This window comes from Sinocyclocheilus rhinocerous, unplaced genomic scaffold (genome assembly GCF_001515625.1).
Source record: "Sinocyclocheilus rhinocerous isolate Xijiao unplaced genomic scaffold, SAMN03320098_v1.1 scaffold584, whole genome shotgun sequence".
NCBI classification, from domain to species: Eukaryota; Metazoa; Chordata; class Actinopteri; order Cypriniformes; family Cyprinidae; genus Sinocyclocheilus; species Sinocyclocheilus rhinocerous.
The window spans coordinates 947,493-972,951 of NW_015630348.1; the positions used below are offsets into that span (position 1 = coordinate 947,493).

Here is a 25,459-nt window from a genome sequence, read left to right on the forward strand (position 1 = left end):
CGAGTAACTGTCATCGAAATGTTATAAGCTCTTGAAATATTTGTTTTCGTCGTGATATTCCCCTTTGGAAAGAAAAAAGCCCACCGAAAGAAAGTGATCTGTCACAAAACATTACCGTGTCGCCTGGTTTTTGCTCGTCCTCCATCTTTTTCTTGGGTTTTTAGTAGAACACCCTCCCTCCGCCCACCCTATCCTGCCATGGAATGTGTTTTTCAATCTAATACGAATTCACCTGAAGTTTATAAGTGCTAACGTACAGTACAAACATTTACAGAATGGCTATGTACAAAAGCTACAAATCAAAAACGTCAAATAAAAACCCTGTCGGCTTAACTGTGTCTACTCTATATCTATTTGTGTAGGAAAATAAAAAAGAGGTGGTGAAAACGCTGTTGGCTTGTGCATGTGTCGCTTGCTTCCAGTAAAGGGAGAGTTGCATTGTTGCTGAAGAGGGGGTCATTGACACAGTAGTAAGATTTAAATGCTTCATGTCCACTCAAAAGTGGTCAGAAAGTTCCTCTCCCTCTCAGAGAAGTTACAACGCCACCTACTGGCACGATGCGGTCTGAAAACTGGACTGGCACAGCAAGCAAATAATAACCATTTTGTCATTTTTGTAATCATCTTGATAAGCTATGCAATGACATCTGTAGAAAAATAATAAATAAACACTTTATGGTACATCTGTTATATCTTGATTTTGTTTTTTGTCTTTTCTGTCTCAGTTTTTGAGTTTTCTTTTACCAAAATAATGCAGAATGAGCAAGCCATCTGCTGGTATCGGGCTTCATACCTTCTGACGATTAAAAAAAAAGAAGGAAAGAAAGAGAAAGAAAAAGAGAGAGAGAGAGAATTATTTTTTTTTTTACCAATTTTTTTTTTCATGCTTTAAGTCCTTGATAATGAGACCTTAAGAGACAGACACACATAAAAATGTGCTTTTTTTTTCACCCCAATAACCGACCCTCTACATAAGAATGATTCATGTATTAATACTAAAATGTGTTTGAAAAGAAAAATATATTCAAAAATTTTAATATGTGGTGGAAAAAAAGAACCAGCACAATCTCTTAAAAAAAAATGAAATACAATAAAATGAATCTTAATTTTGTTTTTTTGTCTTTTCTGTCTCAGTTTTTGAGTTTTCTTTTACCAAAATAATGCAGAATGAGCAAGCCATCTGCTGGTATCGGGCTTCATACCTTCTGACGATTAAAAAAAAAGAAGGAAAGAAAGAGAAAGAAAAAGAGAGAGAGAGAGAATGATTTTTTTTTTTACCAATTTTTTTTTTCATGCTTTAAGTCCTTGATAATGAGACCTTAAGAGACAGACACACATAAAAATGTGCTTTTTTTTCACCCCAATAACCGACCCTCTACATAAGAATGATTCATGTATTACTACTAAAATGTGTTTGAAAAGAAAAATATATTCAAAAATTGTAATATGTGGTGGAAAAAAAGAACCAGCACAATCTCTTAAAAAAAAATGAAATACAATAAAGTGAAAAAACTACAACACTACTGCTAGCACTAATAATAATAATAATAATAATAATAATAATGTTTGTGCGAGAGGTAATGGGTTGGCCATGGGGTTTGGTCATACGACACACCACCTGGACTGCACCAGTGCCAAAACTCCCTTCAACAGGAAGTGAAAGCACTGAGGGTCCTCTCGCCCTCACTGCTGCTTCCTGTCTTATGTGTAGGCATTGAGCCGTTCCTTGGAGCGTGTAGAGTGGATGTCATGCAGCTCCTGCTCCTCCTTGGACTTGCAGTCCTCGTATTTCTGCATTTTACATGCATCCTTCACATAGGCCCAGTTGGCAGACAGCACCATCAGGTAGTGGATCTGAAGCAACACCATATAATATTAAATAGCAGCAATAGAGAGTCAACTAAAATGTTGCACTTATATTATTCTGATACAATTGTTCTTATATAACACGCTTACACTTAGAAATCTTATAAAATTATTATTTTTTAAATATATATTTATCATTCAAATAACATTTTGGAATTGGATTATTTGACATGGCCATTTACATGTAATTTACATGGTCAGATTGAATTTACAGAAGAATTTACTATTGTTTTTACATTTTAATGCATATTTTTTTTATTTTGAATTAATATACTGTAATATGAATGAATTAATGTCAGTCTATTTTTTTTTTACAAAAGTTGTGTATGCACACACACACTGTAAAAAATGCTTCTTCGAAGCTGTAAAAAAATCAAAGATTATTGAAGTTCGTTTTACAAGAAAATACTGTTTCAGTCTTTACACTTAAAAGTTTCAAGTTTAATTCAATATGTTACTTGCCATTTCGTTCCAATTATTTGTGAAATTTACTAGCAATTTCTAAGTGAACTTTGATTTTACAACATTTTTTTTTCAGTGCACACACTATTGGTCACGACTTTGGAATATATATATGTGTGACCCTGAAAACCAGTCATAAGGGTCAATTTTTTGAAATCGAGATTTATACACCATCTGAAAGCTGAATAAATAAGCTTTCCATTGATATATGGTTTGTTAGGACATTATGTGGCCGAGATACAACTATTTGAAAATCTGGAATCTGAGGGTGCAAAAAAATCTAAATATTTGAAAAAATTGCCTTTAAAGTTGTCCAAATTAAGTTCTTAGCAATGCATATTACTAATCAAAAATTAAGTTTTGATATACTTACGGCAGCAATGTATTGTTGGCTACTGCTACAAATATACCCGTGCTACCTATAACTGGTTTTGTGGTCCAGGGTCACACACGCACACACACGCGCACACACACACACACACACACACACACATGTACTATGGACTATTTTAATATACACTCAAAATGCAATTTTCATAAATCATTCTATTATGCTGATTTGCTGCTCAATAAGTTATTCTCATCCTATTAATGTTGAAAAAGTTTCTTCTGCTCAATATTTTTGTAGATTAAAAATACTACTGTTTATTATCTTTTATTCTATATTTATGATAAAATAAATGCAGTCTTGAGCATAAGAGACTTCTTTCAAAAAACAAAATAAATCTTAATGTTTGTGTGTATATATACATTACAATTTTTGTTAATTAATTTAGAATAAGAAAGAAAGATCTGCAAGTTGACAGCAGACTGAGATGACGCATGTTTGTCACTCTAAGATTAGCAGTGACACCAGCAGGAGGCAGCATTGTAAAGCAGCCAGACTCCTCTCATACGTGCGCTGGCAGCCTGCCTTGCTTAGAAGGAAATTCTACAGTCTGCTTCAAATATGCACCAAAATACCTTGATGAAGGCCCTAGTTTCTATTATGCAACCTAGCAAAGATTTTACAAGTGTGAACAAAAACGATGAATAAAGGGTTATCTCACACCACATGAAATCAATGTGTGTGGAAGAATAAGCAGCTGTAGTCTTGATTTGATCTAAATTATATATAAAAAATAGGTTATGCGTGAATTATTGTACTGCATGAGAGCACACCATATATTGTTTACTTCAGTGCATCATTATGCAAATCAGATTGACATTATGCATGCTCATTTGAATAGGGCCACACCCTGATTTTCTCATCCTGACAAAAGAAAAGCTTGATTATTATTACCCTTCCCAGAGAGTGTGAGGACGCATTGTGTTTAACAATCAGTTAAATTTGCTCTTTCCACAGCAGAGGACAGAAAAGCTCTTTCTATAATTTGCTACATCATCCCAGACTAACAACCACATTCTCTTTTTCAGAAAATGGTTCCTCGCAAATTACTGAGTGCTGCTTGCTACAAGCTCTAGGGCCTTTCTTCTCCCAGTTTCCATGACAACTAAACGACATGCCCAGCATCTCTCCGTGTATGTGTGTGTGTGTGAGAGAGAGAGAGAGAGAGAGAGGAAGGAAAACGAAAACAGCCACAAAGATAAAAGGAGGATGTTAAATAACAACAAAGAAAAGCCAATAAGAGCGAGCTGACAACGCCCCCAATGCTCAAATTTTTTTTTTCTCCCAGAATGCCCTAGGAAAACTGACAGTGATTCATGACTTTATCCCATTCCAGTTTAGACTCACATAAAGGAGCTGAAGCAGGTGATGTCATTAATTCTGGCTGCATTATCATCACCCAACAAACAACACATTGTTGATGGCTTAAAAGAGGGAAATTCAAATTTGTTCACATCACAATTTGTATACTTTTTTTTTTTTTTACCAGTTAGGACTTTATAATATAATATAATATAATATAATATAATATAATATATAAAGTAATTCCCACAAAAAGATGGAGCAAGTTTAATATTATGTTAAACTAAGTGAGAGTTGCTTTTTATAGTATTTACATATTTTGGTATGATGCACACTTCACCATTAATGTAATCATAATTGCGGTATAGAGTGATTTAAATTTCACTTTATTTTACGTTTTACCTTGAGGTAGTACAAATTAACAACATTTAGCTGCATTACTAACTTAATTTTGTATTTGTTTGTTTAATGCATTTTTTAAACAGCACTGAACCCCATATGTGAAACCTCTTCTCTAAGATGCATTGTCTGAACTAAGTATAATTTTATTAGTCAAAACTCACCATAGCAATGACTGCTGCTCCAGCCCCAGCCAACGCACACACAAACAGGTGGAAAGTCATATCCAGCTTTCAGGAAAAAAATATTAGAGAGAGAAATGAGCCTTGGATTGCTTTTCACTGTGGAAATGATCTATACAATCATTTGAAATTGTTGGACTTTAGTGTACCTGTCTACTTCATACAGATGTTTACTCACCTCATTTGATTCACACATTTTGTAGAATTTTTCTGATCCTGCACATACAGTCTTCTCCTCACCAATGGGCACAACACCTAAAATAAATCGTTTTCTTATTCCTTAAGAACAATCTGTGTTTTTAGGGTATATGAGGCTATAGAAACTAATATTACACTTTTTAATATGTTGGGGAGTTACTAGTTACATGTAACAGCATAATGTAATTTAATTACAAAATAAATGTAACTGTAATCCATTACAGTTACTAAGAAAAAGGGTGCAGTTAAGTTACAGTTACTCATGAAAATGTTAACGATTACAAAGTGGGTTACATCGGAATATTTTTCGCAAGAAGCTAGGATATGTTGAATAATAGTGATAAATATGCATTCCAGTGCTGGAAATTTAAAAATAAAAAATCAGAGTTACTTAAAGTAAAAAGAGGTGCTAAAGTCGTATTTTATGGTGGCTGTGCTTTAAAATTAAATTATTATAATCTTAATTCAAGTGATGAAGGATGTCTGACAGTAATCAGTGTTGAGTCCTACTGTAAGGTTAACCATGCCTGGTTTATATATTTAAAAATGATAAACTGTTGGAAACATTCGTTAGAAATTTAGAAAAGAAATAAAAAAATAATTAAATGTAATCAGTTACATCACTTTAATAAAGTAACTGAAATAGTTACACTACTTATTACATTTTGAATAGGGTAACTTGTAATCTATAACCGATTACATTTCCAAAGTAACCTTCCCAACACGGTGGATAACTACCAGTAAGAAAGAACAAAATTACAGCAACAAAAACTAATTATCATTGAAACGTATTTCTTTGCACAGTTAACCACACCTAAACATCTGGGACTAAAACCCACAGATTGTAAAACATACCAAACTGGCGCGGGTCAAGACATAAACTTGCTCCCTCCAGAACAGTCGTGTTTTGGCAAATGGTCCAGATGTTGAAATACATGAAGACTGGCAAAGAGGTGAATGCTGTCACACCCAGCCAAGCCAACATGAAGATGTACGTCAGCATGATGAACTGAAGAAAAAGACAGTTTAAGACTAATATCCAAATGTCAAATCAAGCACTAAATTAGAAATTCATTGAGAATAAAACAGAATTAAATAAATAAAAGGCAAAATTCAATGTGTACTGTAATCTTTTATAGCCTATAAAACGGATGCCATATTTATGTGCTGCAGTTACTCTTAGTGGCTTTGCCGTTGCCCTTTTCTAAATCACAATGCATGAAGCTTCCCCAGTGATTTCTCACCCATGCACTGACGCAGCGTCCACAGGTGGTGATCTTGAAGTCTCCATACAGGTCCTTGATGGCGCCACTTGTAAAGAAGCCTTCGACCATCAGAAGAATGCCATACACGAAGAATGCAGAAGCAATGCCATAGATCACATACTTGATAATGTCAATGCTGTGGGAACGGAGGAAATCAAGACAATAATTATATGAGTCAGTATATATATATATTCATACATTTCTAAATTATTTAAATGCACTGCAAAAACAATTTTCGGTATCTTCTCTAGCTTTCCAGTAAAACATTTAAAAATCCTTAAAAAAAAGAATATATATATATACAGTGCTGCTTGAAAGTTTGTGAACCCTTTAGAATTGTCTATATTTCTGCATAAATATAACCCCAAAAATCATCAGATTTTCATGCAAGTCCTGAAAGTTGACAAAGAGAACCCAATCAAACAAATGAGATGAAAATATATACTTTGTCATTTATTTATTCAGGAAAATGATCCAAGAACAAGAGTTGATGTTCATCAGGCTAGGAAAGGTTTCAAAGCCACCTCTAAAGAGTTTGGACTCCACCAATCCACAGGCAGACAGTGGGGTAGTTACCCTACCCAGGAGTGCTCCACCAACAAAGAACACTCTAAAAGCAAGACGTGTAAAAGTCAGCTAGGTTTCAAAGGACTGCAGGCTAACTTCTAAGCAACTAAAAATATAGAAAATTCTAAAGTGTTCACAAACTTTCAAGCAGCACTGTACAGTATTTAAATTATTATTTAAATTATTAAAAAATAATAATTTAAATAATATTTAAAAATATTTTTAAATAATTTGGTTAAATTTAGGGGAGAATGAGGTAAGATGAGCCTGTGGTTACAACGAGCCACTCCTTCTATAGGTAATTACAAACAAAAGAATCATTTTCAGCATATTAAGGTAAATTAATTCACATTACTCAATCCATCTCAGACTCAAGCACACGGAGAGAATTATAAGAAAACTAGAGAGAAATTATCATGTCAATTGAAATCATCATATTGCTAAAGTTTTGCATATGAATTAATCTTTTAAATTTTTGGGGCATTATTACATGTTAATTTAAGTCAGTGTAAACTACAAAACATGGGCATTTAGTATAATTTAAATTTAGCCTACAGATAAAATCAACATGGCAATGCAGTACAAAAGAAATACAAATAGAAAGTTTAATCCAAACACGAATATATCCAAACATGTACATGCATATGTATATATATATACATTCACATACTTTTGCCGCTCACAGTTATCTAATATTGGATAAATTTCCTCTGTAGTTAATATATGCAAAGATCACAGATGAACCTTTTTTGTTTTTGAAAATATTCAGGTAAAAACAGGACTATGCGTTTTTATATTTGTAATGTACGGATGGAATGAAAAAGCTCACTATGATGTGTTTATATTAGTATTTAACCCATTCACATGCTCATTTTACTCCTACTTTGTGAATTGTAGGACTAACTCTTATAAAGGGTCATTGTTATAAAACCATAATAATTAGATAACTTGTATTAATTTACATGCATACACAACAACCTGATGTATATAGTAACTATTGGGGGGGACACTTTTATTTATTGTAAAAAGTGTCTGTTTTCTCATTCTCATATATGCTTAAAACATGAAAACACTGCCAGTGTCTTGCGATTTTATTTATTTAATTATTTAATTTTGTGCAAATTTGCTTCGCTAATAAATCTGTCTTGTTTTAAAAATGTTTAGATATTTTTGCTGCATACAAAACATTAAAAAAACACTATATACAAAATGTATATAATGTATATAATTATAAGTACTGTATATAATATTTATATATATGAAAATCTACAGTGAGAAACGGGTGGTTCAATATGCTGCAGACACTTACATTGTAAACACATCCAGACCATCTCCAGGTCCCCTGATAACCTCAAAGTAGTTCTGGAGGATGGTGACCGTTCCAGAAAGAGCTTCATGTCCACATCCACAGAAGAGCGCCACTCCAGCATACAGCAGGATGGTGGCAATCAGGGATGGATAAGGGATTCCTCCTAGACATTTCAGACAACACTCCATACATCCTGAGAGGAGGAAGAAAAAAGAGGTCATGTTTTTCATCTGAAAGCTACGGCTGGGGAAAAAAAAGATGCTTTTTAATCATCAAGATCTTGAAGATGTTTTGTGTGTCGGTGTTTGATCATATTTGGTTTTGTGGTTTAGGTATTTTTTTTGGGCATTTATTAAGTTTAATTTCCACAGTTTTCTGTCATTTAACAGAGCAGTATTCTTGCACAGAAAGCAAAGCTAGTGTAAGTAGTCTTCTGTGCTCTTCTTAGCGTCTAGCTGCCTGACAAGACTAACAAGTACCCAGACGGTTGGAAATAAATCCTCAGTCCATTCAGTCTGAGGGTCCAGTGAGGTCCAGTTGATTCTCCCTCTCTCTCTCTCTCTGTGTGTGTGTGTGTTTGTTACTCTCCAACGATGTGCAAAATTGTCCCTGCGGCAGACTATTTTAAATTCTCCTCTTGGCATCATATATCAGAGTGAATCATAACAGTATGATTCATGAATAACAAAATGGATAGTAGGATGCGAGGATGGAATTTGACACTTAGTCATTCCGATTAAGCTTTTCCAAATGATTGCTTTCATGTGTTTCATTCCAAAAGTTCATTACTTTAAGTTTAGATTTCACATCTCTGCAAAAGATGAGACAAGTGGATTATGTTTAGAAGAAAACAAACTTGCAGTTAAGTTTCTTGCATTTCATTATGTCTATTTAAGTGTGTGATACATTTTTAATAGCAACTTTGTACTCACTTATCTGTTAAAAATGTACTGTACGAAATGTTTTAATTTTATGATAAAAAAAAAAACGGAAGGCTGTAGTTTCCTTAAAGGAGACCTATTATGCCCCCTTTTACAATATGTAATATAAGTCTCTGGTGTCCCCAGAATGTCTGTGACGTTTCAAAATACCCCACAGATTATTTATAATATCATTTTGAAAATGCCTATTTTGAGTGGATGCAGAAATACGCTGTTTTTGTGCACGTCTCTTTAAATGCAAATGAGCTGCTGTTCCCCGCCCCCTTTTCCAGAATAGGGCTGTGCCTTTATAGCTCCTACCTCAGATACTCTGCCAAAAAACATATGTTTGGTTTTGATTATCATGTCTATCGCGCTGAAATCATACGTTTTAAACCATATTAGTTTAAACTTCTGATATACGGTTTTCTGAGCGCACACATCTAAAGCACGCACACAGTGCAATTTAGTGAGTACTAAATTAAGTTCTCTTTCATGTCGTATTGCACTTAAACTGTCAAATACACACAAGTTTATACGCACAAGCCAAAATCAAAGACATGCTTTTCTCGAACTTTTGCCAAGGCGTTAGAACTAGTAGTTGTCGCTTGTGAAAACACAATGGCGGCGATGTGGGTGGAAACTTTCAGATTAAGGGGCGGTAATATTATAATAAGATCTCCTTTCTACGTAACGGGGGGAGCGAAATCTGAGCAACTCATTTTTTTCACAAGCTTGCAGAAAAAGGTTTACCAAAAAAAATACTGGGCTGTTCTTTTTCACATTTTTGGGGTTGGTAGATGCACCGGGACCCGATTATAGCACTTGAACATGAAAAAAGATTTTCATGATATGTCACCTTTACATTGACTGTAAAAATACAGTGACAATATTTCAGCATTATGAGATGACAATAAAAAATAAAAACATAATTTTAGCCTTATTTTATAAATAGCCATATTTAACATTAATATAATATATATTTTATATTTCTGGATATATAAATAAAAAATAAAAACATAATTTTAGCCTTATTTTATAAATAGCCATATTTAACATTAATATAATATATATTTTATATTTCTGAATATATAATTACATTATTTAATAATTAACATTTTTTAACCAAAAAGTAATATTAAATCAATATATATATATATATATATACTGTATAAAATAAAAAAATGCACTATAATTACTATATTTTACAGTCAATTTACATGCATTTTTACATGCATGTATTTTTTAAAACATAATAGCATTTATACAGTTAGTTAATTAACTGTTTTTTTACAGTAGCATTTCTACATAATCGTTTCATACTGCATTTTCTGTAGTGTGGGAAGTTTGGCATTTGTACTTCCAGAGGAAGAATAAACTTTGATTTCAGCTCGCATATGTTCCCACTCAGTGTTTATTTGCCAGTCCTTATAAAACGAGTGCAGGAACTTGCATGATTTACACTGCGAAGAGTTACGAGCATGGTTTGATGGGGCTATTGCTCCCATTTCAGGCCTTTGAATGTGAATTATTGAATACTGTCAAACACTGCTATGGTAATAATGCTGTAATGAACCTCAGACCTGGCTATACAGTGGCTTTGGCAAGGGATCAACCTGTTGCCATAGCAACTGCTTTGGATTGCAAGGAGTAAGAATATAGACAGGGTCTGATTCTTTGTAGTACTTGATAGATCTATAGGTTTGCAATGTTCAGCATTTAAATATAAATAAACTATATATATATAGTTGTCTAAAAAATATTGTATTTTAAACATTTTATGTCATATAAAAAAAGTATTACTTAGATGTGTGTTCTTATAATTATAAATAATAAATGTTTATATTCCTGTCATTTTGCATAACAGTATTAGCATTTACACAATACTGCTTGCCCCTTTGATCCTGTTATGAGATTCTATGCACTGTTGAAACCACTGCATGACTCCTGGTTGGCTGAGAGTAATCACATGTTCTGAATCCACCGCAAATTGCATTACCTTACAATGCAGCCTTATATTCATCACTCAAGGGTGTTAAGACCATGAAATGGCATTAGAAATGAATGCAGCTCGCACACTTTGTTAATACAGGGCACTGAATCTTATTTACAATACAAATTCTCACAGGATAGCCTCGCTGGCAACTGTACCAATGCAACGCTCTGTTATGAAAGAAACCAAATTTCAGTCCAAGATACTAAACTAAACCATTCAATGATGGTTAGCCAGATTAATGGCTAATGTTCACCTGCCAACTACTGGTTCAAAAGACACAGCACATTTTTAGAGAAAACATGAACTCCTTTTGTTTTTTATAACAATACTAGCTAAGACTTTGCAAGTATTTTCTAATAAATATTATTCTGAATAGGTATATGCATCCAAATTAATGTATTAAATTCATATTTTTTTATTAGCATCCTTTATTATTGGATAAAATCTTCAGATCCACTGATATGCTTAATGTAACCATCACATACGCAGTTTAAGATTAAAAGTTTGAGGAGCCAGTCTGACATTTCATTAATTAATCTATTAAACAATTAAACTAAACTAAACTTTCCAGATGAATTTCGCATTAATGCATTCGGCCAAGTTGTTATTGGTTACTAAAACTTGATATAAAACTTATAAAAATTGTTTTCATTAACCCAAATTTTATTTTATTACACACACACATACACACACACACACACACACACACACACACAATTTTTAAACATTATTTATAGATAGACAGACAGACAGACAGACAGACAGACAGACAGATAGATAGATAGATAGATAGATAGATGTGTGTATGTATATGCGTATTTTTATGAAAACTTAAAGCTTAAACGTTTAAAAATTGTTTTCACATAACAAAAAGATTAAAACTCGCACTAAAATTAAAATGAAATAAAACAAAAAATAAAACCCAATTCTGAATTTTAATAATATATATTAACTATAATAATATATAAAATGACTAAAATAACACTGGCATTTGGCCAGTTATTGTTTTCAGATGTTAAACCACACAAAAGACAGGCTTAACCCTAACAACATAAACAAAAGCACTATCCCGGAGGGACCTCTATTAATAAAGCAATCGCTGCTCCCACCCTGTCGCCCCCACACCTCCCCCCATGTCCCTCAATCACCCCACCCAACCTCAACACCCATCTGTCAGTCTGACAGCCCCAGTGCCACTCCCGCCTCACCCCACCCCCAACCTCCAATTAATCCCTGGGACTGTGGGGTCACTGCGAACCAGTGGTCACCCTGATATCCAGACACGTTCAGAGGGGAAATGTTCTCACAGGCCTCTCAAAGATCGTGCAACAAAAGGCTGTAGTCGCTAACGCTAATCCGCACCACAGAAGGAAGAGAGAAAGGGAGAGTAAAGGGATAAGAGATTGCGAAAGTGGGAGTCAGAGAGACAGGCAGATGGAGAGGAAAACAGATGCAAGTGTTGGTTAACATGTAGTGAAAATTTTTTTATGAAAATACTTTTATACTCCCCATTCATAACCAGCTCAATCGGGCCCTCTTCGGCCTTTGTTTTAATAGAATTTGACGAATTCGTCAATTTAAAGTGATTAGCATTTCATTACCCCAAATGCCGATTTTTCTATCCAGATAAAAATAATTCAAATTCAGTTGAACTCAGTCACATCAAGTGGCTACATGAGGGGCGCTGTGTCTCGATCGCCGGCCCCTCCCTGAAAGCACGCGGTTTTCATCACCGCACGTCTACGCACCAAATCTGCGCATGTTTAATCAACCAGCAGGGTTGCCATGGTGATGGAGGTGCGGACCCTAAGAATGGGCCGGGCCTGTGCGCGCACCATGACCCACTTACAGCGCCGTGTGTCAACACATTCAGAGGCAAACGGGCTGAATGGGAGACACATTTACAAGGATTACAGGGGGGGAAACACAGTCCAGCATCCAACGCAGCAGGAACGGCCAAGACTACACGACTTCATCCAACCCCACTGCTGCTGCTGGGGCCGCTAGAAGATTCTCACACTTTCCTCCATACCTTCTCTCAGCAGAAAGGAACCCATTTAGTCTCCATGCACTCTTAAAAATAAAAGTTATTTATGGTGCCATGAAGAACCTTGAACATCCATGCACCCTTTCAAATGTAGATAAGGTTCTTTATACTCGAAAAAGGTTCTTTAGATTTTTAAAATGTGACCCTGGACCACAAAACCAGTGATAAGGGTCAAATTTTTTTTTTAAATTGAGATTTATACATCAGCTTAAAACTATAAGCTAAATAAATAAGCTTTCCATTGATGTATGGTTTGTTAGGATAGGACAATATTTGGCCGAGATACAACTATTTGAAAATCTGGAATTTGAGGATGCAAAAATCGCATTTAAAGCTGTCCAAATGAAGTCCTTATCAATGCATATTACTAATCAAAAATTACGTTTTCATATATTTACAGTAGGAAATTTACAAAACATCTTCATGGAACATGATCTTTACTTAATATCCTAATAATTTTTGGCATCAAAGAAAAATCGATAATTTTGACCCATACAATGTATTGTTGGCTATTTCTACAAATATACCTGTGCTACTTAAGACTGGTTTTGTGGTCCAGGGTCACAAATGTTCTTTAAAATGGTGCACTGAAAGGTTCTTTGGTGAACCAAAAATGGTTCTTCTATGGCATCACTGCAAAAACACCCTTTTGGAGCGTTTATTTTTAAGAGGGTAGTATGTTGTTTGTTTGTATCTGGATTATAAATACACCAATTGTGAAGAAAATGTCATACTTGTAAAATATTCTACACTGTAAAATATTTCCCAATGTACCATGATAATAAGGAATTTTTTGTATTGATTTTTCACAGGCCTCTTAGCCTTCGTATTGCATTGTGCTGTGATTTAGGGTTGAAGGAAATGTCTGTAAACTTAACGGAAAACTATCTAAAGAACCTGCTTCATGTTCCATTCTCTGTTCTCATGGTCATTTGGCCTGTTGAAAAGAATAGGGAGAACAATAGTGCACAGAATTCACTTTCTTTTAATAGCCATGATGCAGTTTTGAGGTCAATTATAGTGAAACTTCAGTGTCCCTGAGAGGTTTGACTGGAGTATGGGAACAATAGGAGTGTCCAGATTAGAGGGTTGCCTCTGGATCTCACAAGGTTGTGTATATGAAAAACAGGAAGGAAATGAGATTGCCAGATAACTTGAATCCCACGGAGGTATAGAATTCAATCAAGCTTTCATTTACATTTCAACATCGCAGTTTAAAACAATGTGGTGCTTCACATATCCATCACACCTCAGAGAAAGGATCAAGACTGAATGGAATATACAAACAAATTCTATTAATCCTAGCGTAATGCATCAGCCAATCACATTTCACATTTGATATTAATGAAACGGGTTTGTTACATGCTGAGCTGCTAAAAATAGTACAAGAGGCATAACAACATGCAATGGTGTGCATAAAAATCTCTTATAAGTGAGTGTGTTTACATGCACAGTAGAACAAAATATAGGTATACTATCAAAAATCAACTCAATACCATGCAAGAAAACTTTAACATAACATTGTAATATTGCCCGGTTTCTGTCAGGTTCTAATGTCAGAATGTAAACAGACATGCGCATTGAACTGGCAGGCAAAACACCTGTGAGGTAATGGGCAAAAATCTGTGTGCTAAATCGTGTATCAATATTTAGATTGTTACACACATGTAAATTCCCTCACACTGTATCATTCTATAACAGCACACAATGCTGCAAACTCACTTTATGAGTGTCTCTTATCAGAATCTTATCAGCAGATGATGTTACACAGTCAATAGGGACTGATAAGAGCCCATCTAACAGACTGAACTCTGTCTACAGTGTGTCACGGTGCGTGCGGGGAGATGAAGCGAGGACTCAATTGCAGGAGAAATGGTTATTTATTTTAATAATAAAAATGAAACAAAAACAAACTCAAACCACCCCGAAGGGGAAAAACAGACAGGCCTAAAGCTGCACACATGCAGACACGAAACACACACAATGAGAAATGACGGATCAGCACAGGATGACAGACACCAGGAGAATAAATAGGAACCAAACGAGGAGGCTAACGAGGGAGACACAGGTGGAGCAAGTTAAACTATAACGAGGTAACAAGATGGGAGGGGCAAGACAATAGACAGGAGAGAGCACATGGCAACAGACAAACACAACACAAGCCATGTGCTCACAGAACAGTCATCTGGTGGCCCTCCTGGGCACACCCGCTGAAGACTGTGACACAGTGGCGATGACAGAAATTTGCAGGAAAAAGCCATAAATAAAAGATGAGGAGTGGGATGTATCTGTGTGTGTTAACGTCCTAATGTCCTCTAATCCAATAATCATGAGAGGTAATGAAATGTCCATTCTCCCATGAGGCCGCTTAGTTCCCCACTCCATCTATTGTGCAGCGGTAGGGTCAGAACACCGGTCAATGCACGTCTGTGAATACTACAGCTGATTATGAGATTGATGGTTTTCTGTTGTGGGGTTAAGAAATATGTGTTGCAGTTATTGTAGCATTAGTAAGTATTATGTGTTAGGTCAAATGGCACTGAATTAGGGAATTTGGCATTATATCTTTTGTTTTGTTTTGTTTTGAATCAATTGTAAAGTATTCCTGTAGCTCAAACAGAATTGCATGGTGCTAACAATGCCAAGGTAATGGGTTCAACTTATAAAAAACAACTTATTAAAAAAAAAAAACTTATAAAAAAAGTGAACCTTAAATGCAAAGTTGCTTTGCACAAAAAGGTTGGCCAAATGCATAAATGTAGATGAAAAAATGTTGGTCACCTAAAATGTTTTTCTTAACAACAACAATAATAATAACATTAAAATATTTATGAATTTATAAACTAATTAACGTTCATCAGTCAAAGTTTTATTAAGTCTTGCTTTTTTTTGGCATCCCCAAATTCCAACAGATCAATTTGGAAATCTCACTCACATATGTACATATGAAAATATTAAAGAAAAAACATGTCAAATGAGACATACATCTTATACTAGACTTGCATTTTTATCAAGAAGTTCATCAGGTGCACTTTACAGACAATAAGCATTTCCTATATAAACAAAACAAACAAAACATCTAGCTATACGCAAAACAACTTAAAAATATAGAAAAAAATAATGAATTAATGTTTACAGATTTTATGCATTTGTGAATTTTTTATCAAATTATTAGATGTATCCAATCATGGCATATATTGGTTCAACAAATCAAATAAACAATAAATACAATAATAAAACACCAAAGCACCCCTGCAGGTTGAGCATAAATCAGTGATTCTCTCATATTTCATGTGTTAAATATCACACAAGCCCACTGACAGTCTAAGCACAGCAGACCTGACATGGCTGCTATCATCACACTGCTTTAGAAGGGAGGAGGGGAAAATCGCTGAAATATAAAGAGCCATCATAGATGGAGCAAAAGGACGAGGAAGAGAGAGTTCCGAAGGCTGGCATTTCGATTATTTTTATTCTCTTTCTTTCGGCTTCTCGCCATGCAGTCGTTTGCAAATATTTCTCTATAGACCACCAAAGCAAAAAGACATACAGTGATTTCCACCCTGAGCTCGAAACCTCAGCCCCTGCAAATGGTGGTATTATAAATAGCAAGCTCCCTCTCACACAAAGCAAACAAATGCTCCTGCACACAAATGAAAGACCAAGCCAAAAAATGAAAGAGGGGGAAACAATGGCTGAATTAGGATGATTATTTAAATGTCTACTGCATGCAGAAGATGGTTCTCCCGTCTGTCTCAGCCTCCCTCAGACAGACTGACAGAAATGCGCGGCAAACAAAGACAGACCCATCAGATTGTTCACACACACACACACACACGCTCACACGGGATCCATCCCCTGCACACACCCCTCTACAATCATTGTCCTATCGAAAATCTAACAATTTGTTTTTTTTAAATGTAAGCATCATATCTGCTAAACCATGCTATTTTCATATGTTTCAAAAACTAAAAAAATCATGCATTGCATCACAGTGTTTGCATGAAATACATCAACGGTGAATTCATTAAAAATTTGAATTGAAAATATGTCAGAATACACTTCTTCCCGCATGGAAAAAAATAAAAACATATATTCTGATAGTGTTAATAATCTCGTTTTATAATCCACAAGATCAGAGACAATGAAAAGCAGTGAGGGATTAGGCACAAAGGTAAACAACACACTCGGAAAGATGGATGGGAAAACAATGGAGAAAAAAGCATTCCATTACCCTTCTGGGTCTGTCCCTCATCCATGTCCTCCTCCATGTTGCCTTGTCCTCTGATTTCAGGGGTCTCTACAGCGGTGACCAGTGTTGCGCCTGTGGGTTTAAAGTCCGCTCCTTAAATGCCTTCCCTTGCCTGCTTACCACAATAGAGGCTGAGGCTGGCTCTCAATGCACAAGTCTCTCTCTCTCTCCCTGACTCTCTCTCTCTCTCTCTCTCTCTCTCTCTCTCTCTCTCTCACTCTCACTCCCTCCTCCCTCTCTTCACTCTCTCGCTCCTGCTACTACCCTGTTCCTCACAGAGGAGAGCTGCTGTCAACACCGATTTTTTTCAGTTGACTTCTCTTGTGTGAGGAGGTTGAGTGTGGCATCTCAGCGCAGGCTTGTGCAAACCAGTGAGTGTTAAGACATTCAGACCTCTATATATTTCTATATATCTGTTTATACAAGGTAACATAAGCTCAAGTGCGGGATACAAAAACAACAAATCCACAACCACCCAAAACATGGAGCACACTTGGTGAACAGAGAGAGGTGGGGTTTTAGGGGAGTCAAGCACCAAGCCAGTAAAAGCCTCCTCTTTACAGCCCTCCTCTAAAAGAATGGTTAATGCTGGTTACAGCTCTACTGCATTAAACTCAAGATTAAAAAAAAACCAAGAAATAATCAATTTGTGTTTTATCTGATAATTACCCTATATAAATGGTATAGTAAATATATAGTTGGTGCACTACCACAACATTCTCAACTTTATTTAGGAAGATAGGTCATATTTATACAAACATTGTCAGCCTGGACATCCAATCAAAGTACTGTATTAATGAGTTATATGTTACCTGATTATAAGGTTTAAGTAAGATGTGCATGTCTAGCTGTCTAGTTTCAGTTCCTTACTCGAAATAGCATCAGCAGAGTGTGTATGTGTAAAAGAGGAAGTATGAAGCATACCTGAGAGATAAAAGAACAGGGAGTGAAAGTTGAAATAATATTAACAAAGGCCAGAGCTTCACTCTGAAGATATATGGGGACAGAACCCTTGCAATATTAGCAAGCTTATTAACGATATGAGCAAAGTCATTTATCTAAACATGCATACATAAATGTAGCTTTTTTTGAATGTCTCATGTGTACATACGCAACTTCCCTTGGTACAACATTGCTAAAGCTCACTTTAATAGCATTTCTCATAATGTTGGCCAAGTGTTATAGGAAGACAAGTAGTTTTGCGATTAGTAGAGCTATCACTTGTCACAGCAAATTCGACACTCATTCTAGAGTCATCAGTGACACATAGAGTACTTCGTATGAATTCTATGCACTTTTTGACATTTGGTCTGGGCGTTTCATTGCATAATGTGACAGGTATCTCTACTACAGAATTGTTGCAAAAGTTTTCAGAAACACATACTATACTTGTAGTAATAAATCTAAGGGGTTGAAATATAATGATGACATCTTGAGTAGGTTTTTCTACTTTGCTGCTTCTGTGCACAACATGGATGAAATATGAATGCATGTGATGAATATAACATCATATGGTGCACTCACGTGATTCTTTATGTGCATGTGTGTGTGTGTGTGTGTGTGTGTGTGTCATTCCAGGGAGTGACAAAAGCATACAAGGCATAAAAAGCAGTTTCTTTTAAGTGAGCTTTACTCACTTAATCAGATTGTTTGTTACAACCTGCAATTTAGTACAGAAGTGCAATTAAAATTTCGATTAATAATGATTATTGGGTTCAGTTTTGAAAAATTAACAGAAAAACCTTCAACCTTTTTTCCAACCTTGTTTTTTTTTTCAATATTGGCCTCTGAATTATGAATTTAGTTAGAAATGGTCACACTTTATATTAAGTGACTTTAACTACTATGTACGTACATTTATTAATCATTTGGTACAATGCACATATTGTGTGCATACATGTTTTTACATTGTGCTTTTATTTTAAGAATACCTGCATGTAATTACACCTGTAATTACATTTATAGTTAGACTGTTGACCCATCCCTTACACCTTAACCCACTATTAAACCTACCCATACCACCAAACCTGTCCCTAACCTTACCTGTATCCCACCTCAATAGCAGCAAAAGTGTTTTGCAGTACAACATGAACACAATAAGTACATTGTACTTATTTTTTGATGCAAGTAGTTAAGGCCACTTAATATGTGGATAAGTGGGACCGAAATTAGAAATGACTTTTTAATGCTTTATCTATTTTTAGAGAAACATTTTAATTTTTATTGTATGATTTTAGCTAACTAGTCTACACCATCTACATAGTCTACGTCTTATTTGAATCTTCAACAAAAAAAACAGCTTTCATTTAGGGCTGATGCACACTATTGTAATGTGGTGTTTTGGGTTATGTTTCTTGTTCATGTTTTCATGTCTTTTATTTTGTAATGGTTTCATGGTCCCTGTTTGTGTCATGCTTCCCTTGCCCTCTTGTATTCTTGCCATTGGTTCTCTTGTTCATTGTGTCATGTTCTGATTGGTTGTCTTAGTCATGTGTCTTGTTTCCCATTGGTTTGTTCTTGTCATGTGACCCTCATTGTCTGCTATAAGTAGCCCTCATGTTGTCATTGTCTCTCGTCGTGTATTGATGTTGTAACTCAGCTGTTGGTGAGTCCTGTTCATGCCAAGTCAAGTCTGTTTTAGTTAAGTCTGTTCATGCCTCGTCAAGTCTGTTCTAGTCAAGTCTGTTCATGTCAAGTCAAGTCTCGGATTATTGTTTGGATGTTTGGATCACCTTTATAAATAAACTGCCCTTGGGTTCACACTTCAACTCGCCTTCAGTGGACTGAATTGATGTTGTAACTCTGCTGTTGGTGAGTCCTGTTCATGCCAAGTAAAGTCTGTTTTAGTTAAGTCTGTTCATGCCTCGTCAAGTCTGTTCATGTCAAGTCAAGTCTCGGATTATTGTTTGGATGTTTGGATCACCTTTATAAATAAACTGCTCTTTGGTTCACCCTTCAACTCGCCTTCAGTGGACTGAATCGTTACAACTATATGATTTTTCTGTCCTTTACAATTGCTGCTTGCCAGATTGTGCAGTATAACCGGTGAGACATCTACGACAGACTGTAATACCAAAGCCTTTAGATAAACCAAGATGGTGCACTCATTGTTGCTATAAATGAGAAAAAGTGCAACGCACAATATGGCGGAATAAGTCCAAACTTTTAAATGAAAGAACCAATCGCCAATTGGTAGTGTCACTGCAGCTGCTGTCAGAAGCTCAGGTTATAGAAACAGCCAGTGACCTGGGACATGCACGACTGGCTGGTTCAGCCTGAAATTATGCTATTTGAGCATAAAAACACATTTGTGTGACAGTTCAGGTCAGATTTTGTTGCTGATTTTAAAGTCCGCATGAATTCAGATTTGAAAGTATTGACTTTAGTGCACATTGCTAGTCTTGAGGTAGACAAATAATCCAAGTTAATCCACAGAAAAAAAAAAGCTTGTCTTGGTAATCTTTAATCAAAATTTGAACATTTGCTTTCACTCTGGAATGGCATTACTTCTGTGATGACATCAGTTTGGTGGCTCCGCCAATCCCCTTCAAACCAGTAGTTTGCTGTGAGCGAGAAATGGAGAGGAGGAACGCTAAAATAAAATCTGCCCTCTGTTTAATATGCCATTTCAGTTAGAAATATATCACAACACTGAAGTAAGTAGGTAGCGACTTCACACACTCATTAAATGTTATTTAAATGTGAGTGTGGCAACCCATTTTTGACATGTCAGTACATCCTAATTCAAGCAGACTTTGTCTTGGATGCCCAAAATAGCTGCCTGTAGGCATTGCAAATATGGCCGCTCGAGTGAACTACAAGGTATCCAAGACTTTGTCAGACTTACAGTGTTTTGATATTTTACATCGTGAGTTGTACTACAACCATTGCTACAAGGTTAACTATTCAATAAGCTGACTGTATGTGATAATGTCTGCCAATTTTGTCCATGATTATTAAAAAGAAATACAGAATATAGAAATATAAAGTATGTTTGTCTACAATGAGTATCCATATCAATTGCCCGCTTATAAAGCTCATCTCCACCATCAATGTATGAATTATTAAACACTAGACAATGTATTTAAACAGCTTTTTTAAAGGGGTCATGAATTGAGAAACCAAATTCTGGTTTACATATTGTAAGTTTCAGAGCTCAAAACTCTAGTCCAAAAACAGCTTTTATTGAAAACAAGCTGCCAGAACGACTCTTTTTCTACTTCTGGGTTTTTATTACATAAGACATTTTATTCTTTGGTAAACCGGTCACAATTCGATGCAGTCTTTGCAAACAGACTTTTACGAAAAGATACAGATGGACTGACAGTAATGCCACAACTTGTAAGTAATCATGTTAATTCTAATGCTAATATGTAATGACTCCTGTACAGTCAGAGTTCTTTATCGCAAAATGATTTATGGCTGTTTATGTGTCAGTGAATCAAGCCAGTGACTGAACAGTCAACTTCTCACTCTTCCTCTTAGCAGCATGGAAATCAAAAATGTTGTAAAAGTCTTTTTAAATGTTCAACTTGTACAGTACTACTTTCATGTAAATGTGTTAAACAATTAATAGCAGTGGGCATTTACACTTTAGTCTTAAAGAAGAAATGCCCATTTAATCAGTTTTCAAATCAGAGGACTAAACAGAAAATCTAATATATAAATTCTAATAGAGCAATGCCAGGGAATCATTATGGATATTTACCAGCAATCTAAAAATGACTATATTTGTGTTGCAATGTAGTTTAACAGATACTTGAGTTTTTACTGGCCCCATTACTTCAAAAATTGCTGACACTTTGAAAGATACATCAACATGTCCTGGCCAAAATGCTGACAGATTTTCTTTCTACCAGGAGTTTTAAGTTCTAAAATTATTGTGAAGGCCTACCTGCTTTCTTATTTAGAATCCAAGAATAGCATCTAGTTGCTACTGAAAGTGTGTTAGGGGCCACTCACACAGGACACATTCTGTATGAACGGCCCCTAACTCTACCCCCCAAATGACTACATGTCCTCTGACAATAACAATTTGTCTGATGTGTTGATATACTGCCATGCCATGTTTAAAATTCCTGCGCTGAGTAAGGCTCTATTTCAGGAATAGCATCACTGCAGACATATAACACCAAATGCAGACTAACATTTGACACTAAATATAATAGGATACAAGGCATTCTGTATTCTGTTATCACACAGGGTGTTTAAGACAGTGTTTCCCATTCCCAACCCTGCTTCTGGAGGCACAACAACAGTACACCTTTTCAAACTCAAACCCACCTGATTCAACTCGAGAGCTCGATGGTGGACTCCAAGACCTCAAACGGATGAATCAGATAAGGAGACATACAAAAATCTGTACTGTTGGTGTGCCTCCAAGAACAGGGTTGGGAAACAACAGTTTAAGAAACAGACGGAAACACTTTATTTTGCAGTCTCCTTGTTACACGTTAGAAGTAAAATTACATGAAACTAACCCTAAACCTAGCCTTATAGTAAGTACATATTGTTAATTAATATTACTCAGTACTTAAATGTATTTACACAAGAAACCTTAAAATAAAGTAATCGACACTGGCTGAAAAAATACAAAAATCACTGAACAATGAAGTCACTGAACACAAAAATTTGAGTACATATATCTGTAAAATTGTCTAATAATATCTTAATGATTTTTACTTGCATGAAAACACAATAACAATATACACATTTGATGATATTAAATTATATAATATTAAATTAATAAATTACCAAACATTCAGAATTGACACTGACTGAAAAATGCAAAAATCTTTTTTTTTGTCAATAATTGACAGTCACTGAACAAAACTTGTAAATAAATAGAGCACATTTTGTGTGAAATAAATCAAATTTTTAGCAATTTTGTGGAGATCTCTATATCTATCTATCTATCTGTAAAATAATCTAATAATATCTGATTTTTAATTACATGAAAATAGCATATCAAATTTAAATATACAAAAATAAATATTTACATAATTTCTAAATAATATAGTAATAACAATCTGATATTACATTATATAATACTACATTATATATAAATTATTACTTAATAACAATGTAATTAATATAATTGAATGATAGTAAATGAAATATATTCGTATGTATACTTAATAATAATTACATGTAAATGCATATTACATTTATTACCATTTACAGTAAACAGAAGTTATAAATAAATATTATTTAGATATTTTTAAGTCAATAATACACAGATTTGCTATCATTCAATTATAACATTAAAGTGTATAAATTATTAAACAATTTACATGATTTAATAATATGATTTAATTATAGCAAATGAAATGAATCTGTATGAATTTATCAGGCATTTACAGAAGGAAAATGACCTACAGTGTGATTGCCACATGTCATGGAGTCTATGCAGGCACAAACACAGCCACACCCTGGTCCCTGATGATGCTGCTTTTCTGGGAAGGTGGTGGGAGAGAGACGTTGGCTCTTGCTGCCAAGTGTGTGTGCTGTTCGTATGTGCATGTGTTAATGTGTGATGCATAGGCAATGAGTATGGGGTGGGTTTTGGAGGGGAAAACCAAAGTTAATGAGCGATACTTTAACACCCAATCCCCCTTCTGGCTAGTCATGTTTCTGTCTGGATTAAATACATGAATCCAAACACCTCTCCTCTAACTCTCAAATACATGCATCCTCCCTGTTTTGCGCTGCAGGCCCAGATGAAAAAAACACACAACAGATGGCTTAGCAGCCTCTACAAGGGCATCTAGCCGTCTACATGCAGTTAGTTGGCAATGGAAAGCATCGCACAAAATGTGTTCCAGTGTGCGTGTATTCTGAAATGCTTGCAGTGAGTGCTACCATCGCCCGCTCGATTGTAGCTCTAGCTAACTTGTTACCATGGTAACACACTTTGGATGTCGCCTGTCCAGGAGGCAGCGCATGCACACATACTGTACATGTATGCACTGAGCACACATTGTGCACAAAGCATGAAACACCATGTTTTATATGCAAGCTAGCACAAAATAAATCTTGACCGGGTTATCCGTCCTGTCATGGTCTTGTCACACCGAGAGGGGTTTATTATATGATAATGACAGAATATCTGTACATTTTGAACAGCTACTTACCAAATAAAACAATTCATGGATATAGATTTAGATATATAGATTTAAGATGATTACATTATCCAGTCCCTAAAATGACCGATTTTGCTGCGGCTTTTCTCAAAATTTGCGCTGATATTTGCGGCATATCTTATTGTTTTGCAGTGAAAATATACCTTTTATTACTGTCATTCATAATGTTCATTCAAAATTTAATAAATACAAAAAATATATAGGCTATTAGGGAGTGGAAATGGCTGATAAGCCTATAAGTACTTCTCTGCAGCCACCTACTCGTTATAATTTAATGTATTTTTTATTTTTAAATAAGTCTTTGCTTTCCTACATTATGAAACTTTTAATTTTATAAATGGGGGCAACCTATGAAGGATGAACAAATAATGTCATCACATTAAAAATAACTTTCAAATTCGGTAATACTTAAAGCTTTGAAGTGCTGGGAAAAGTTGTGTGAAGCATTTAAAAACACTTCAAAACATTAGACCATTTCTGCCACAAGTTGTTCCTGTAAAACCATGTTAAATCCATGGTGAATGGTGGTGAATTGTGTTTATTGAACAATGTTTTCCTGGTTTCCACATCAGCGGCATTTGTTCTGATATCTGTAGCTTTAACAGAATTCTGCGCCGAATTTGAATGCTTCTCACAAGATTTCACAGAGATGTTATTGATTCTGCGGTGAATTGAACTTCTTTCTTCACTGTATCTCCCAGCGCTGTGTATAATGGTGTCGCGTGATCGAGATCAGTCCGTGGCTCCAGACCGAGTAGATAAACGGTCTGCGCTGCGTAGTTCCGCTTTCGGTTCGTTTGTCCAATGTGGCTCTTGTAAATCGGTCATGATGAGAACGCAAGGCTGTTCATTCCATTTTTGGAACTCCTGTTTACACTTGGTATTAAGATGCGTTTTGGTAGATCGGATCACAAGTGGACAACGCTAAATAAAAGTGTAAAACGTTTTGAGCTTATCCACTTTCGACCACTTCCAGAGGTAGTCGAAAACGCATACGACCGGATTGCTTTCGTGGTGTAGACGCTAATGTGGTCGAATGCATTTGAGCAGCCACAAAAGACCGCTTAATGACCTAAGACGTACAAGGACGTGCGCTTATCAGACGGGATTTAAAGGGGTCATATGATGCGATTTCAATTTTTCCTTTCTCTTTGGAGTGTTACA

The 25,459-nt window shown here is 35.4% G+C and overlaps 1 protein-coding gene across 1 annotated transcript; it reads right to left on the reverse strand.

Moving 5' to 3' along the window:
• Nucleotides 1-1,482: 1,482 nt before the first annotated feature.
• LOC107740118 (neuronal membrane glycoprotein M6-a-like) lies at nt 1,483-17,306 on the reverse strand. The gene is made up of 7 exons (XM_016552430.1): nt 17,136-17,306; nt 7,939-8,131; nt 6,042-6,198; nt 5,653-5,806; nt 4,778-4,854; nt 4,582-4,647; nt 1,483-1,854 (listed from the first exon to the last, which is right to left on the reverse strand). The coding sequence occupies exons 1-7, from the start codon at nt 17,170-17,172 to the stop codon at nt 1,702-1,704; spliced, it is 837 nt and encodes a 278-aa protein (XP_016407916.1). The 5' UTR covers nt 17,173-17,306; the 3' UTR covers nt 1,483-1,701.
• Nucleotides 17,307-25,459: the final 8,153 nt, after the last annotated feature.

Excerpts from the sequence above, each read along its gene's own strand:
- LOC107740118 (XM_016552430.1), bottom strand. The coding sequence starts at position 17,172 with ATGGAGGAGGACATGGATGAGGGACAGACCCAGAAGG. Across the intron at positions 6,199-7,938 it reads GGTCTGGATGTGTTTACAAT|CATTGACATTATCAAGTATG; the intron begins GTAAGTGTCTGC and ends CCGTTCCCACAG. Across the intron at positions 5,807-6,041 it reads GACGCTGCGTCAGTGCATGG|TTCATCATGCTGACGTACAT; the intron begins GTGAGAAATCAC and ends CTTTTTCTTCAG.